Source organism: Erithacus rubecula (genome assembly GCF_903797595.1).
Source record: "Erithacus rubecula genome assembly, chromosome: 12".
Lineage (NCBI taxonomy): Eukaryota > Metazoa > Chordata > Aves > Passeriformes > Muscicapidae > Erithacus > Erithacus rubecula.
This window is the reverse complement of record NC_136664.1, coordinates 8369626-8388213: the sequence shown is the minus strand read 5'-3', so window position 1 is coordinate 8388213 and position 18588 is coordinate 8369626. Positions and strand designations below refer to the sequence as shown.

General features: G+C 39.1%; 1 protein-coding gene across 4 annotated transcripts in view; it reads right to left on the bottom strand.

Annotated features, from left to right (window-relative positions):
* Nucleotides 1–5303: 5303 nt before the first annotated feature.
* Nucleotides 5304–18588, bottom strand: part of PHAF1 (phagophore assembly factor 1) — a 34678-nt gene continuing 21393 nt past the window's right edge. For 2 of the 4 annotated variants that reach the window (XM_079315789.1, XM_079315790.1), the window contains 9 exons: nt 16986–17098; nt 14901–15034; nt 14220–14303; nt 13442–13524; nt 12647–12690; nt 10682–10725; nt 9363–9421; nt 7739–7811; nt 5304–7294 (listed from right to left, as the gene is read on the bottom strand). In XM_079315789.1, the coding sequence (XP_079171915.1) occupies nt 7205–7294; nt 7739–7811; nt 9363–9421; nt 10682–10725; nt 12647–12690; nt 13442–13524; nt 14220–14303; nt 14901–15034; nt 16986–17098 (724 nt within the window). In that variant the 3' untranslated portion in view covers nt 5304–7204. Of the gene's footprint in view, nt 7295–7738; nt 7812–8442; nt 8539–9362; nt 9422–10681; nt 10726–12646; nt 12691–13441; nt 13525–14219; nt 14304–14900; nt 15035–16985; nt 17099–18588 lie in introns of all 4 variants that reach the window. The other 2 variants (XR_013775549.1, XR_013775550.1) reach the window with 2 other exon arrangements.

Here is an 18588-nt window from a genome sequence, read left to right as displayed (position 1 = left end):
AGATCTGCAATCTATCCACAACACAGCATTAATGAGTGCATTTTGTTCAACATCTGTTTAGACACAGTCTGTGCCAGCACACACCTTGATGGCAAAAACAGAACTAGACTGTCTAATCCATTATCCTAGTCTATAGAATAGCTCATTTCTTTTATCCATTGAGTACCAGAGTCTCTCTTGATGAAAGATCTCCCTGTTTTGTTCTCCAGCCTTTGCTGCATGGCCTGTTTGACCTGGCTTTAAGTTTCCATTTTCCTCTGCAGTTGAGCTGGAAGTTTACAGATGCCATATGTGAGCATAATGCTCTGGGGAAATGTTGAGAGCTGTGCTGCAACCCCTGCAGTTAATTGAATTCTGCTTACTGCTATAGTAGGCAAAGGCTTTGATTTCACCCAAGCTGAAGATTGTTTCCTTAAGGATGAGGGTCTTTTCAGAAAATCCTAAAGCCCCAGGTGTGTATGAGAACTGGCAGGAAGGACCCTCTATTGATCTTTCTGATCCACTGCAGAAACCCAAACCCATCCTTTTCAGAATGACATCTGAGTGAGTTTTATTAACTGGCTAATTGAGTACACCAGTCTTGCTTGGCAATTTTTTTGTGAGCAACCCAGGACAAGGAAAGAAAACATAAAAACATCCCAAGTGAGTTCTACCAACAGCAAACAAGGCAAGCAGACTTTCTCAGTATAAACTTCTGAAACTAGTAGTTTTATTATTACAGTACAGTAAGTTTTATTGAGTCCCAAGGATCCACACAGAGTCAAGTTTTGCTCCTGCTGTACATAAGTAGCCAGATCTGGTCACTCTAATGAGTAGAGCTGGCTTGAGCCTCACATTCAGCACCTCCAAGTGCATCTCTGGACACATGAACTGGTAGCAAATGCCAAGATCCATCATTCAGTCAAACCACTGCAGACTCAGACATCATAAAAAAGAAAGCCAAAGAGGACTCTGAAGCAATTCAGTATTAAAATCTTGTGCTTCCTGTCTGCAGCTTAATTATTCATCTTTCTACAGCAGGTTCTCAGAAGCAAACCTCAACTGCAAACTCAAACAGTACAAAATAATCTAACAGCTCAGAGAACCTTCACTAAATACCAGCACTGAGAACATTCCCTGTGGAGTGCTGAAACACCATCAGATCAGAGAGAAAAAAAAGTATATTCCAAAGCCCAGCACGAAAAACTGCTGATCTCCTGAGCTGTACCTCTTCCAGCTGGACTTGCAGGTCTCAGCAGCCCAGAAAATCAGCCCACCACATTTCCCTAATGATGATACTAACTGCAGTGATGGTTTTAAAAACCAGGAAAGGTTTTAAATACAATCTTCATTCCTGTCTAGGCTTATGGTCAGTATGAAAACCATACTGAGGAATGAGAGGGGAAAGTAAAGAGGAATGTAAACCCAAAGGAGGAGCACAACTGAGTCCCTCCAGGAGTGGCAAACAGCTCCCCCACCATCCCTGGCCAGCCCAATGCTCTCTCCAAACCATTCAGACTCAGCTCACCAATCTGCTCTCTTCCCCTCCCTTTCCCAGCCCATCTGTCAACAATCCATGTGCTAAACCTTGGAAAAAAGACATAACACAGGTTTGCAGTAACCTTGTCCCAGGGGGGCAGTGTGAGCAGGGCACTCAAGGTGTTGTAAGACAAATGGTGTCTACAGCCACAGAAGCAGAAAAGGGTGGAATAATCTCTGTAGCCTCCCTACTTATGGATGTAGCAGAGCTGCCCAGCAAGGGACAGGGTAAATTCAGGATTTCAGGGCTGCAGTTTTTCCTGAGGTGAGAAGAGGGGAAGAGGGAATACAGCAAATCAGGCTGGTTTGATTATTTAGTTGATTACATTGCACATTGCATAACCATGCAGAGGCTTTTGTGATTGGCATTTAAGTATCTCTCTGAAGGATAGTAATATGAGAATAAAACTTATGCACTCAGTGAAATATATATATATGCATACATATATATATACAGTGTAGGTGTAAAACATTAAGGCACTTAAAACTGCAATATGCAGTACTTAAAAATAACTAAAGGAGTAAAATTTAAAGGGGTATTCAGCAATGTATGAAATAGAAAAGATTACATAAAACCCTTACAGCTAGTCCATAACAGAAGTTACTGTAATCATGGTATCTTACAGCACAGTGAGTGCCCTACTCAGCAAACTCCAGCTTACCTTTCCTGCTGCTTCAAGCACTCGTTTTTTCCAGATCATGAGGAGAAATAATTTTACCTGCTGAGAAAACAGACATCCCCACAAACACCACAAAAGCTTGTGATGTAAGCTTTGGCAGATAAACATTTTAACAGAGACTTTATTCATTAGAGCAAAAAGTCACATAGGCAAAGAATATGGTATTTAGGTTGCACCTGAGCCCTCCAAGTAAAACAAATCCTGCATGGGCTCTGCTTCACTATTTGTAATGCCTATTTTTAATGCTTAAGAGTTACATCTCCAGTAAGCTCCAGCTTTCATTTTCCCTTGTTCTACTTCAGCCTTACCTTCCCTCTGAAACAATCTGGTTCACAATTTCCATGAAAACCAACCAGTATTTTAACTCCTCAGACACACAGTGAGGTATTTATTTGGCTTCATGTGCTGTGACAGTCAGGCAGAGAGGATGGGGCTTTACACTAGTATAATAAAGGTTTTTGAAAAAGGTGTTTATTGGGCAAAAGTTGACACAGAACAGTTGTAACTAGCATGGAATAATGTTTCTTACATCATAACATGAAAAATTATTCTGAACACAACCAGCCCATGTGAAATTGTGCCAAATCAGACAACTTGGTCCTTGCCCAAATACTCTGGAAAAAGCAAGCAGAGAGGGCTTGGACATAACATTTCTGTCAAAGTAAGAGCCACACTGACTCACACATACAGATTTACTCTCAATGTACATTTTGAGCCACCAAACAAAAAACCTAACAGAACTTCTAGCTTAGAGTAGTTAAGTGACTAACAGATTCTAACAGCAGGTAGAAAGGCAGTGTGAAGGGGGCAGCAACCCTTGATTTCCTTCTGGAAAACAGCAGCTGACCCCTAACCTCCAACTAGCCCCAAAGCAATGATGAATCACCATCTTCTTGTAGTGCTGAAGGATTTTGTTTTAAACAGGCTGGATGGGAGCTCTGGAATATGAATGATCATGATCACATGAATCAGTTCTCACACACCATATGATTATTCTTCCAGAAAGAAAAAAAAAAAATCTGTTTAGAATTAAAAATGTGACAGTTCCTGGCAATGGAAGATTGATTTTTCTTGTGAGGAGCTGCATTTTGGGGAACAGAGGGTTCTAGTATTACACAGCAGCACTTATCTATACAGCACTGCCTGGAGCCATCACAGGAGCCCAGGGACTGCTTGAAGGCCTGAAGAATTCAGGAAGAAGTGTCAGCTTCACCTCCTTAAAGAAGGGCATAACAATCAGTTGTATTAACAAATTAAACACTGTAGACATGACTGCAATATTCAAGTTCAGTAGACACACACACACTCCTCACTTCTTTACAAAAGAAAATGGCACACATCAGAAGGGGATCATATGCACTACATGTTTTATTAAAAATGCAATTGGACTTTATATCAAACAGTTTTATCATATGAAACCAAAATGCTGGACCAACACATGTCGCCAACATGCAGGATCTGCATCAAACCACACAGGATTATTTCAAGGAACAAGGACACCTGGCAAAATGGGATCTGATGCAGCCCAAATCTCTCAGTTCCTTTGGGAGGGGGATCAGAGCTGGCCCCTTGCTCCCCCTGAGCAGCTCTTTGCACAGAGCAGCTCTTGGCTCACCTGAGCTGCCCTGTCCCAGCCTCCCTTCCTGCCACCCTTGCCTTGTTCCCCAGAGCTCTCTGCTCCTTCCTCTTCTGATTCAAACCCACCACCAGTCCCCTCTATCCATTCCTAAGCTTCTCATGCCAACAAGTCCTTAAATACTCCACAGTCTTCTCTAATGCTTTAGCTCAGGAACAGCTTGGCTTAGTCTGAATGGGAGCAAACAAATCAAAACATCTCAGACAAGAGAGTTGTGAACAGCTGCATTCACAAAGGGTGGGTGAGGTAACTCATAAGAGCAGCTCCACATTATCTCTCCTGGTGCTTCTTCAGATCTGCCTCTCCCAAAAGTCAAATGCTTTGAGCTCAGCCCAGCAGCAACATCCAAGAAGCAAAACTGACTTTAATTTTTTGTCTGTGCAGAGAATTTTTCAATATCAATGGGGTGACCTAGAGAAGTATATGGGTTGTTAAAAGAGAGAATTGTTATTAACAAAACCATTTTGGTCACTTGGACTCACAGAGCATTACAAGTGAAGCTGGGAGCCACTGCAGTTATTAAATACCTTCAGATAGCTGCTGCTCCAGTCCTAAGTCTCAGGGTCCATGCTACAGCAGCAGGCCTGACCTCATTCTTCTGAAGAAATTTAACCAATATGTTTGAGAGCAGATATTGGTGGCATCTGTATAGCCATTACTCAAATCATTCTATCAAGGATTTATCTCCTCTTGCAGCTATCTGGAGCCTTTATTAGAAAGGGATGAATTAAAATTAACTGAGTTAGCATCAGGATTGCTGTCACATTTTAGCAACAAGAATCAGCATGCACAGCATCTCAGTTCAGAGACCATAAAGTCCTGCAGGGGCACAGTGAGCCAAGCAGCAGGCAAGGTCAGCTTGTGCTCCAGCACCAAGGGATGCTGCAGGAGGAGGGCCAAGTGCCCTGCTGCCCCACACAGCCAGGGCAGGACAAACAAGTCCCATTCCTGGCGTCCAGCATTAACCTTTGAGCTGCTTCAGGGTAAGGAGACTCCCAAAGCTTTTCTGTGAAGTCCCTTGGAACACACAAAGGCAGTATGAAAATTCACATTTGCTTCTTTCACTGCAGGCATTTCCTCCCTCCTGCTGTGCAATATTGCCCCTCTTTGAAGCTCAATCGATTTCCATGATCCCCAAGGGCCCACAGGAGCACAACAATCCTATTTCTGAACACTATGCAGAGCCCACGTTGCTATCGACCACAGTTTAAAGACCTTCCTTTTCCACTTCAGGGCAAAACCTTCCAAAATGCTTTAATGTATCTACCAAGTTATGTTAGTTACTGTTTCTTTGGAGAACATACTGAACTGGTTATAAAGTCACTATACACTGATCAGGTACTTAAAATACAATGTCTGAAAACCAGTAAAATAAAAATAACTAATTGATAAGAAAAGAAAAAGCAAGAATATCCATGATTTTATTATAAAAAACACCCAGCAACTGTATTTAACACAAAAACAGTAACTGAGAGTCTCTTTTTATTTTTCTTTCAGTGTACATGCTCATTATTATTCCATTTAATTTACAGAAGGGCTATGTAAAATGAAATTAAAATTAGAGAGGAAACAAAAAGGAAGATTGAGGCATAGATTTTTCTTAGCAAGCAACGATCACAGGAGACAGCACAGATTGAACAGGGATTCAACAGGAGTGACACCTAGGGATAAAGGTAAACAGTAACTTTTTCCTTATCCATTAGAATCTCCATGGGGCTTTTTTGTTTGTTTTAGCAAAACAGTTTAAAGTATCACAGTATACAGGAAGACTAAATGGCAAAGAATGTCTCACACACACACACACATTTATCCCTGCTACTGGTCCAGGATCCAAAACTTCAGTTAACATTCGATTTCCTATCTCTCATTCATTGATAAACTATACAGGATTACACTGTACATGGAGTTAAAATTACAAAAATGTCATATTTACAAAAATCTGTACACACATAGTAAAACTCACAAAATTGTCATCTATGTATCACAAGTTGCGACACCAAAATATTAAAAATGGGATAAAATTATACATTTCTCTTGTCCATTTTTAAAAAGGGTTCATTATTTCAAAGACAGACCACCTATTTCTCCCAAATAAGACTGGTAAGAGAACTAGAAACCTAAAGTATCCTCCTGGGATAAAATGTCGCGAGCAGCATCTCCCAACTAGAAAGAAGCCTATATCCTGTCTGCTGGGGTGGGGTGTGCAGTTAGCATATATGTACAGAAATGGTGAAACTACAACGAGGATGTCTTTGGCTAAACCTTTGGCATAAATTAAAATCATACATCAAAAGTTACAGAAAAGGTTATCTCGGTGATGGCGGAATTCCAGAATTTCTTTCTGAGATACCATTATATACAGCTTTTCTTTCTCTGAGGAAATAGAGTAGGAATAAAGGATTTTGGAACAGAGGCAAACGAGGCAACATTATTTCTTCATTAAATTTTTCACTAGTATGAAAAATTGTATCAAATCTTTTCATTAAAACATAATTCAATCATAGAAACAACCACTTCCAGAATTTTTTTTTTTTTCCTTTTGAAATTGCATATGAAAAAAATTAGTAAACCAGCCATGACAGAAAAAAATTGTATCAGCATATCAAGTACATATTAGTGCAGGAAGGTGGATAAATTTGATCCACTGTATAAATAAGCTTTATGCGCAGTGTACATTAAATAACCACCACACCCCACTCACACCCAGTACACAGATGCTCCTCAGTGAAGATAAACGTTTATCAAGTAATTAAAGTGTATGTAGTGCAAATGTTACAACCAAGTATTATGCACATGCTACTTGCTTGGTTTAAAGTTACACAAAGATGTGGTGCCTGAAATCATGGACATATATACATCCTTGTCACACTTGGTACAATGTCCTAAGCCACAGAAATACCGAGGTGTTTAGATCTATATATATATACACACACGTTTTCTTAAAATGTGACCACCACATCAATACAGTAACACAAACAGACTAAAATCAATACCTGCTTCCAGATGCTCCAAGGCTCAGAAAGTTTGTGCTTCTAATTCTTGCAGTCATTACGTGCCCCTCTTCCATTTCCCCCTTCTGCCAGCTGAGAAGGAGGGACAGTCTCTTCAGGTCTGTGCTGCATAGGATGAGGGCAACGGAGAGGAATAAATGACGGCACAGGCACCTAAGCTGCTTTCCTCCATCAACAGTTCCATGCCCCATGATGAAGGGTTGAGAGAATTTCCTTTCCACACCGCTCCTGGGTGGAAAGGCTTATTGAAAAAAAAAAAAAAAAATCATAACGTGCTTTCCATATTATAAGTGGCAGCAAATCAAGGCACGCTGTACTAATTCTGTAGCATTGAGATTAGCTGACTTTGCAGGGGATGCTCACTGGGGAAGGTCCGACGTTCTCAACTGGCTGCTGGGCCGTGTGGGGCCATACAGAGTAACAGAAGCTATGTGGTTATTCTGCATCACCTGCAAAAGCACAGCAGGGAAAAGGGAAATTAAAAGAAGTGCTACACTAAACAGACATCAGAAGTATTAAAAGGGTGAATACAGAAGTGATCTGCCTAAAGAAAGACTCCAGCAACAAATGACAGCAACAAGCTCTTGGCTGGCTCCTAAAAACAGTCTCTTAGACTTCCACGACACAACACCATCTGTTCCAACCAGCCATGTGAATGGATCTCCTGCTAGCTGAGTTCCAGGTGACAAACTTCAAGTTTCAGCTTTAACATGCAAATGTACAACCTCAGAGAAGAGGTTGCAAAGCTCCCTCTTTCTGCCAACAGGCACTAAAATTATACCACTCCCAAACACTGGCTTTTATTGCAATAGGAAGTAAGAAGCTACTCATAGTAATAGCAAACTCCTCGTCTTCCCATGCTCAGACAAAAATAAAAGGGTTTTTTTTCTAACCTCAAAGATCATTCGCTGCAGTCCAAAGCAAAAGGTTGACCCAAATGGGTTAGTGTTGTTCGGAGATGATGACCTGAACAGCAGAGAGGGGAAAAAAATTTAAAATGGATATGTGAGGATCAGGAACATCTTAAAGAAGAATAACTACCTCAGCAACATAAGGTGAATTACAGCATCTTTATCAAGCTTTCATCAAAAGAAGTATCTCTCCATTATGCAACACCACTGCTAGACACCAAGTGAGCCAAAGGAAACTCCACTTGATGCTGCAGAGCCATTAATAACACTTGGGGATAAAGTAACCAAAAAGCCACTAGTGACCTCTACAGGAAAACTCTCCTACACTTAACTTGAACAGGAAGAACCCTAAAAAAACCCCAGATACACAGGAAGAGAGAAGCACTCTGTTCCTTACTACACATTATTTTTGTGCAAGATCCTTCCCTTTGTGTCTCAACCTATATCATATGTATTCACTATATACAGTCTATTATTTATATTTCCTATATACTGTCTACTAATCAACTGGATTTAGCATGCTAAGAAGATTAATCTACAAGTTTTATTGAACAGTATTTTTCAAGAACTATGTACCACTTGTCTTCCAGTTATTTTTGGTATTTTTGGATTGTACATTGACAATTTCTGTTGACTGCATTGAATTTTAGATTACAGCCAAAAAAACACCCCTAATGAATATTTACCTTTTGTCCTTTCTTGTAAACTGGCCAGTTTTTCAAATTGCATGTCTGAGCCATTTGAGATGTGCTCAGTAAAGCGCTCTCTGGTTGAACTACTCTCTACAACACAGATGGAAAAAATAGAAGGGCTCTATGTCATCACTATTTCACCTTAGCTTTACTTTATTCACATGGCTTCTGTTCTAATCATCTCACTGGCTTAAAACAGGAGTAAAGGGGAACAAAGGGTACAATGATTAAGGGGAGGAGGAAAGAAAAAAATCAAAGTCGAAATCATGTGAAAGTCTGATAAAAATATATTAATTTATCTTAAATTGCTGTAGTATTTGCACAGTACCCATCACTTACACTAGTCTTGAGATAAAAATCATGGTTTCACATCATAAAATGATAACTCTGCCAACAGATAATACCCATTTAACCCAGTATGCATCTCAATGCCTGCAATAACACAGCAAATTTAAGGGCTATTCTATCTTCATTCAGCCTAAAGAAGCTTTAGAACCAGGTATGCTCATAAAAGACAAGCTTCTTCAGACAGACTGCTGTTATGTATGTTATAATATACACTGTGCTACATAATGCCATGTTATTGAAATACTTTATAAAATGTGTAAAAACTCTACCCTATTTATTACTCATAAAGAAAGGCTTTTTAATACACTGTTTTTTCTGATATCGTCTCTGGACGTTGCATTTCAAGGAATTTTGGAAATGCTTTCACTCAGCATGTCAGTTTATTTCTTCTGAGAGCAGCTATCCTGTCCTGTTAGTGGCCAAAAACCCTGAAACTTTAACCAGCAAAGCAGTACAGGAGTAACCAGTGCCATAAACACTCTTCCTCATCCTCTGTTGTCAGCCCAAGCAAATCCCAACCCTTGCCAAGCAAAATATAATCCCTGCTAAGCAAGAGAGGTTTTTACCTGTGAAGTACCACTGGCTTCTCTACAGGGTGCCCCAGTAGATCCTGAATACTGTCCCACTGTAAATACATCAATGAATTTGTGTTAAAATGATGCACAAGAAAACTCTTTTTTTTTTAATCTAGAGGAGTGACATGCACATTTGTTTGTTACAAACCTATTTGTCCAATAAACCTGAGGTTGTATTTACAGAAGTATTTCATGACTGGAGCCATACTCAGTAATGGAATTATCCATTGCTAGGGCTAGTAAATTCTCTTAAGGTACAGTCTAATTTTAGTTTGGAATTAGAGTTAGCAGTATAAAAACTTATATGGGTCTTACAGATAAAATGTAACTGGAAAGTCTTGTGGTGGTTTAGGGGCACCTCAGAGACCAAAGCAGCTGTGGGAAACTTCAACAGAATATCCTCTTACATACCTTTACAGAGAAGAAAAATAGCTCCACTACTACCTCTCCCAAAAGTCTTTCCTTGATTTAAGCAACAATATTGGAGAAGAGGAAAGCTGCACTATTTAATGACTGGGAACAGTCCAACAGTTTTCCTCACTTTAACCAGACTCCAAGAAGCTGCAGTTTCACACACAAGACTGAACTAAGACAAATCACTGAAGGGAGTAAGTTAATTCAAATCTAAAAGCATAGAATGGTGTCTTCCATACTGCTGACTCCAATTCACAAAATTCACCTCGGAAAGCCTTCATTTGGCACTCCAGGAACCAATAGAGCAGCACTGACTATGGCTGAATGCTGACTGTAGAGACACTGATGAATACTTTTTGAGAAGTTTTTCAACTTAATGCAGCTGCCAAATATGCAGCAGCAACAGCTGCCCAGCTGGGAAGTTCATTCAGGTGGTAAGACTGTAGAGTCTTCAAGGAGTCTGCTGTCATCAGGAGGTGTCATACCAGCAGTGACATTTTTGAAAGGCTGCTGCCTAAGAAACTCCCATTACTGGTGCCCTTCAAAAGGAAGTGGAAGGGCACTGGACTCTTGTTAAATAGTACATGTCTTCAAAAGCTATGTTTAGTACAATAGCTCTGTGAGAATTTTGTTTAAGAATATGTCTCTAGCTAACATTCAGCCACCACTGCTGTTGTTTTCCCATATCATTTATTTCACTATTTTTACCTGCAGCTGCGTTAAAATGCAAGCCATGCCATAATGTAATAATTTAGTTTACTAAATAGCCTTCTACTATTTCACTTTAAAACAACATATCACTGCTGTAATTTTTTAGAAGTGTATTGTAAAGTTATCATGAATTGTTTAGATGGTTTAATAAAATCTGGAAGACACTCAGTTCTGCACAGGCTTACCTTGCTGTATGTTGTACATGTTTCTGTCTGTGAATCAGCACTATCTATGAAACAAAAAAGAAGAGTTTTTATAGCTTAAGTTTGAACAGACCCTTACATAATCATTTGGCTTGGCATGTTAATTCAGATAGCAGGAGACACAGAAGCATTTGATCAGGTCATATACAAATTTATCAGCATTCTCTAGCAATCAGAATTGTATCAGTAACACTGACTAAATGCCAGTTAAGGTGATAAAGCAAGTCCCTATTTACAGCAAGTCCCAACTTTAAGATTATAAAAGCTTAAGCTTTAATCCTGCATGGAAGAACACCACTGTACAAGAAACTCCATCTCTTTGCACTAAGCTAACAAGTCTAGCACAGTCACTTGAGGAGGTAACATGATGTGCCCAATCATTAAGTCCAAAACACTCCACTGCACTTGGAAGGAAAGCTGGCTAAAACTGACATCTGGAGACTCAGGAGCTGGCAGGCCTGAAAATCAGTTAAAACATTGCTCTTCCAAAATAAAGATGGCAAAGAGCTTGGGAACAACAGCCCACCTATTAAATAATAAAAGGACATCACTGCATTTACAATTACAGCCTTTAAACAGAAACTTTGCTGGTGGTTTCAAGTACTTTCATACATATCTTATATACATATATTTGGGTATTCTTAAATACTGAAAACATGTTCCCAAAGCAGTGAGAATGGACCTAGAGACTAAACATGTCAAACATAGCTTTAAGTCAAGTTAAAGACCATTTGCTCCTCTGTATTTTTTCCTCTCTAAACGTGCTCTCTTTGTGCTGAGAGTTCAGTGTCCATGCAACTTGAACTCTGGCTCTCAATTTATCATCTGAACTTGAACTACAAAAGGGAACTAATAAAACTGCATCAGGCACTGCCACCAGAGGGGAGAAGACTGACTCTTCAAAACTGTTATAACATCTGTTCACAACTTGCTACATGTCTTGGACATAAGCTGGTTAGAAATGCCAAATAAACAAAAAACCAGACACTTTAAGAATAAATTTATAATGCTACTTGAGGTAAATAAAATTAATCACAAATTAATGCTTTGAAGTACAATAACCCAAGGGAAAATAATTTTAGAAGTGAGAATTTTCATGCTCATTCTCTTCTGAAGTACAAATTAACTTTCATGTAAGTCTGCATACACAAACATTGTTTTCCAGGTTTTTAATCCTCCATATGCTCAAACTACTGTGACAGCCACAGGAGGATTGCACTTCACACAGCAAAGTGCTTGCAGTAAATACCAATCAGAATGAGGCAAACATCACTGGCCAAAACCTAGGCAGCATCTGGCATTCTCAGGATTATCCAAATACCTTCCCAGTACACATTTTTTCCTATGTTGACAAAGTCTACTTCAATCACTGATCTTTAGACAGGGCTCCCCTATTTTGCTGAGATTAATTACTTGCACACAGCTGGGAAGATCTTAGTACCTTGCCAAATCAGCACTATTGATTATAGATTCATTTTTTCAAATAGAGATTTTCAGGTGAACACAGACATACTTTGTCTGTAGTACACAGAGCCAACATATTATGGATGTTAATTTTTATTCCCAGATAAACCAGATTATATTAAATACCAGTGGACTGGACAGATGAGCTCAGACTAACACTGTCTTACAGATTTTGAGCCTCCAGGCACAAGGTAATTTATTTTAACAGAGCAGTAGCATTACAGGATATTGTGATGTTGCAGCTAAGTATTTCTGTAATCCAGGTAAGTGAGGAAGTAGTGTTAGTAAAATCAGAGAACTGCTACCCTTGCTGTGAAGTGTCTTTTCCACCTTAATAGAAACCTAATCCCTACATTCCTTCTCTGCCTCAATGACTGTCACTGTCAGTATCCTCTGATAATGAAGGGCAGAGACAAGAACTGACCCCAGCTCCCCTTGGAGCATTCTGTGCCCCCTGAAGCAGGACAGCAGGGAAATGCTCACCTCTCTTAATGATGAGTGGAATCTTGAATTCACAGCGATGGTAACTAGAAAGTGCAAATTGTAAAGCTATTAGAAAACAGAGAAGCCAAGATCAACTGCACAGACTCACAGCTCTTAATAATCCCTTTAATGAAAAGTCACATCAATATTGAAATGAAAGTGAGAATCTATGATAGTAGATTAAGTTCTCAGTCAGATTTTCTACATCAAAAAAGGCAACAGCCTGGGAATGTCCTAATGCAATTCTTTAGAGGACACAAGAAGTCCTTCAGCACAAATTACTCTATTGTTACACAGAATGGATGGAGAGATACTTACTATGAAAGAGCACTACAGATTTCTCTGTCACTAACTGCTTTAATCAGACATCCAATCACTGACTCATACTCCTCCTCTAAAGAGCTTACACTTAGAAAGTATTGAAAACATGTTCAGATGCATCAGAGTTTTTAATCACTAACTGAAATCATATTAGGAAAAAAACAGCAACACAGATACCAGTAAATGGGTACTCCTGCTAATACAAAGTTTGCTAAGTCTATACATCATACCTGGACCAAGAACTACCTTATCTTGTTCACTGCTTTAAGAAATACTTGCCAGTAGATACAAAGGCATTTAAAAGTAAAAAGAAAATACGACTAAAGAGTGTTACTAATGATGTCTCAAACCTCCACATGTTACTAGATACACCAAAGAAACTTATGAAAAAATATTATAATTCTATAGAGAACATAAGATTTCCTTTTCAGTTGTTTTGATGTACTCTTTAATAGATTAATTCTGCACACTCACATGTTAAAGTTGTAATGACCAGGATAATTTGTATGCAGGACAAATTTCTTCACCTTGTGAGTGTTTGCATCAAAGAGAATATCCTGTGGAAGACAAAAAAGACACATGAAGCAATTTGGGTAGGAAGACTGCTTTCCCTAAACTAACCTGAGATTTTTTAAAATAGCACTGTATAGAGTGACATATATTTATCTCACTGTAACTGAATCAAATTATGAAAAGGAGTATCTGAAAATAAGACTATTTGTAAATTCAAATAACACATTTCCTCCAGCACTCAATAACAACTGCAGCTTCATTTGCTAATGTTGCCAAGTTTCCTGAGGAGGCCTTGTTTTTCTGCACACTATTTACAGTAATATAGACCAAAGCAAAACAGCTGCAAGAAAGAAAATGAAGATTTAACTACACCCCACAGCTCAGCAAGCTTTCACAACTGATGTTATGGCATACCTGCCTCAGTTCTGTGGTACAGAGGCATGGATCTCAGGAACAAGAGCTAGCTACCTATGTGTCAGGCATGACAGAAAAAGGAGAAAACCAAAACCTGCAGAAGTGCAAAGAGCTCTCCATCCAGTGGTGGAGGTAAAATGCTGCTGACTAAATCTGTAAGTGTTAAAGAAAAGTCAAGTGTAGCTTTTCATATCCAGAGGTTCCTGAGGCAGCAATCAAGAGTTTTGCAGTGTCTCATTTCCCACAGCCTTTAGCCTCCTGAAATGATTGCTGTGTGACTAAACCAGAAATTTACATGAATTGTTTAGGGAAGCTTTTCACTCACCACTCCAAGTGTGAAATAATTGAAGAAGTAGTCATTGCACTTTGATGGGACCTGCTTATGGGGCGAGGGCGAATGGATTTTCATCTGCAAGAAACATGTTTTTCATATGCATTCAAGGATGCTCAAAGATGAATGCTTTCAGTAACATCTTTAAATTCAAACAAATGTCTATAATCTCAGTTGAAGCCTTTGTTCAACTATATAAGATAGTGTGCTTCATGACAGGACCATCCCCTGCCTGCAGCAGCACAGTGGCATCAGCTTTTTCAGTTATCAGAACTAGAAGGTTTTTCTTACATGATACTGTGTAAAAACATTAGGAAAAGAACAAAGTAAATGCTGAGGTTATTTTACACACACTATAAGTAAAAAATAATGGCAGCACATACTTGCTAAGGCACATTTGGACACAAAAGTGCTCCCATTTGTAACAATTCTTAAACCAGTTAACATTACACAATTTGATATTTTAAAAATAAATTTAATTAGACTCGCATCAATTTAGATTTTTAAAAAGCTTCTTAAAACCTATTATATAATGGTTCAGCCTCATCTGCTATGTCAAGCACTTGTCATTTGTGCTACACGGCAGTTCAGCTTCACTGACCTTGCCAAACACAAGCACTGTGATGAGACTGAGACATCACTGAACAAAGACCGTGCCTGAATGAATTCCCTCACCTTGTCTTCAGACTTGTAGAAGACTTTGTGTGGAGAGCCCAAGGTGCTGAGCACATCCTGGCAGGAATCGCCGAAGTAGACGCAGCGCTCGAATACCCGCATCTTGGCATCGGCCAGAACACCTGGGCCGCAGCCTGAGGGAGGAAACAGCCCTGCATGCATCCTTCCCCATCACACAATACATCATTAAATCAACACCAAAAGGTTAGCATTCCTCTATTTATCACAAACCAAACTGCTGCATTCCACAGACAACAGTGCCAAACCAAATTGAACCATTTATTTTGCAACAGGGTAAACATTTCTCATCAGAGCAGTGCATGTGCTGACTGTTGCATGGCTCCCCATTTTAACCTCCAGTTTCAGCCACACTACCTTCACTTCCCTGCCATTCACATGGACATGACTTGGATTCCCAGCACATCTCAATTTGATGAGGTGGCTACTAGCAGTAAATACCAGGAATTATTTCTATCCCTATAATATTCTACTTTAGCAGCTAAAGATTTATCTCCAGCTAAAAACCTCAAGCACACCAAGTAGAATCCCTCACCCATATTAACTATATCACAGAACACACATTCTTTACTCAAGATTCCCATAACTTACTAAATCAATAGTAAGTACATCCCTGTGCAAACATTAAAACCAGATCTTATTGAATAGTCATTACAGATGGATTGCTGATATGTTACTAGATGTTAGGAAATGGAAAGATGTTGCAGTTTGTGAGCCCATTTCAGGAATGCAGCATCTTTCATTTACGAGAATGCAAGTACACATATGCAGCAGTACTGCAAAACACAGGATGTGCTCTAAATACACACTTAGCTTTCCTCACTATGCATTATTTATGGAGCTAGTTACCCACTACAATAAATCAGAAAAACTAATTCAGTCATCCTTGATTTCTTAAGCAACAGTAACTTCAAATTAATACATGGGCAGAGAAACTTGAGCTAGAACAGGTGTGCAATATGCTCTACAAGAGTTTCTACAAACTTTGCAAGATAAGAACAGCACATGTCCAAATTGCCTCTCTGCAAGTTTGTCTGAACATCAGTGATATTTTACTAATTATTTTACTCATTGACAACATTTCCTTTAAGCTACACGCATAGACATTTTTAATAAAACTTGACATTATCTTAAAATTGTCCAATTTCTCAAAATAATTTACATAATTATGATGCTATAACTAACTCCTTCCCCAGAACATGAGGACATATGCTCTCTCCACTAGACAGCTCTACCTTATCTTCCTCTGTAATAAGAATGCAAATTAGCTTGAAAATATCTGCTCTGTTTTTATTAATAATTTTTTATTCTTCATCCATAATTTTCTCTCTTTCAACTTTTGCATATTGTGAATGTATTCCAAGTGTTTCCTCAATATACATAAAGCTAGCAATCAGAACAGGTCAAAAGCTGAGCCTCCAATGAAAATTGTTAAAAAGATCTCAGTATTTTTTCTTAAAAACATTGTCAAGTCTCAAGTTATGGTTACTGAACAATTTTCCTTTGCAGTTGCTATATCCTTCTAATCCCTAAACACCCTCCCATCTCTGAAAGCACCTACAAGGAGAAGGACTTGTCAGCCTCTCTCCACTTCCACCACTGTCTGCTACAGTATTTGAAAACAGAACTGAATTGGAAGTGCAGTTTAAGGCTGCAGCAGTAATGTAGTCACTTGCTGGCATTATTAAAAACCTTCCAGATTTAATCACCAGAATATCAAAATCATATAGCTCCCTGGAATCTCAAAAAATGCACACACATACATACAAGGTTTCTTGGTTTGCCACTGGATTTTTTAGTGATGTACTGAGAACAGTGATCTGTTTTCTCCTAAACATAACCTGGAGACAAAGTCCATTTCTGCAAACAGATTCTAAGAACTTGGAAAATGCAGCAGCAGGCAGGTTCACCTTCAAAAGGATTTATCTGGGCTTTATTTCCAATAATTCAAAATAAGGTAGATAGAACTCTTTGAAATCACTTATTAAATCATCACAAATAACCTGTTTAATTCACACAGGTTTACCCTTGTTCTCCTGAGAACAGGCAGAGCAATGCCTCCAGTACCTGCAGTGAGTAGGCGAAGCCGTAACCCTGAGGGTCCAGTTCCATCTCGCAGAACATCCACGTTCTCAGCATACACATTCCCAAGGAAACAGCTGAGAGGCATCAAGGGAGCCCTGAAACCAACACAAAATGTGCAGAGGATTTGCTTCACCTTCAAACTTTGCTGTAACAAGCTGGTACCAGCTTACTGGAACAGAGAACATTAATTTTGACAAAGCTGCGTGTAACTGAGACTGAAGATTTAAATTTGTATCAAACAGAAGGATGAGAAAGTGTGAGGGGGAAAGGAAGAGGAACAAGACAGCACTCACATGCAAGATCTTTACCATTAATGAAAAAATCAGCAAGTTTCTGAGACTCTAGGAATTAAGGAATTACAGAAACTGTACCTAGCCTTTGGATATCTCCTATGAGAAATGTCAGCTCAGATTTCTCTCAAGAAAAATGGAAGTTGTGGAGTTTTTAAAGCTAACTATATCCTTAACCTAGGCACATCACCCAAATGCAGCAGAAGAGCTTTTTCCATTATGCTCTCACTGCTCTTGGGAAGGTACCTCATAGCCCAACACATGAAATCAGTTTGTACAAATACACCAAATGCAACTGTGCTGCTTTACTGGGAAAGTTCTCGATTTCATTCAACAACAATATTATTTTTAAAAAATAACACCTTCAAGTGAGATATTTTTAAAGGAAAAGCATATTTTCTGTGTATCAGCTCCCTAAAACTCCTTGTTCTTATGTCAATTCCTCCTCTGGCTGACTGATGACCTAAGAGTTGGGCTTTGAGCTCTCTCTCACACACACAACAGAGCCCCATGCAACAATCAGTGCTTTCACTAAAGCTCCCCATGTCACAGATGGGCACAGACAACAGCATTTTTCTCAAGTGCACTTGTTTCTAATTAGGAGACAATGTCTGCATAAACAAGGCTCCCTCCCTTCTGAGCAGTAATCCAAGGATGTGTTTATCTCCTGGCCTTACAACCCAACTGTCTCTGCAAAAAATGCCATCTTATCAGTTTGGGTATTCTAAGATTAGGTATCTCAGAGTCCTAGAATGGTTTGGCTTGAAAGGGATCCTAAACCACCTAATTCCAGCCCCTCTGCCATGGACAGGGACTCCTTCCACTAGGCCAAATTTCTCAAAGCCCCATCCAGTCTGGTCTTTAAAATAGTAAGCCCAGTAAGGTATCTCCAAATACACTGAATATATGGCAGATTATGCATATGGCATATTTTATTAGTTTTGTATAGCAAGAGAGTTTAAGACCCTTGATAGAGCCCTGCCATGACATAAATATTATCAATGTACTACAAGCTTACAGACTGCCTACACCAAGTTTGATTTGCTCAGAGAGGCCATTAGCATACAAACGAAACCAAAAGTCAGAATAGCCTAAACATGTCTTACTTAATTCATGTTTTCTAATTTAATTAATTCATTTTCAGGTCAATTGAACTCGCCTAGTACAGCTGAACCAAGCTCATTTTACATTTGATTATAAAGTCTGAGGACAACACCTACAGAAATCTGAATGAGGTGAAGATCTAAAGGCATCCTGCACATTACCAAATTACTAGAAGACCCAAACTGAAGCAA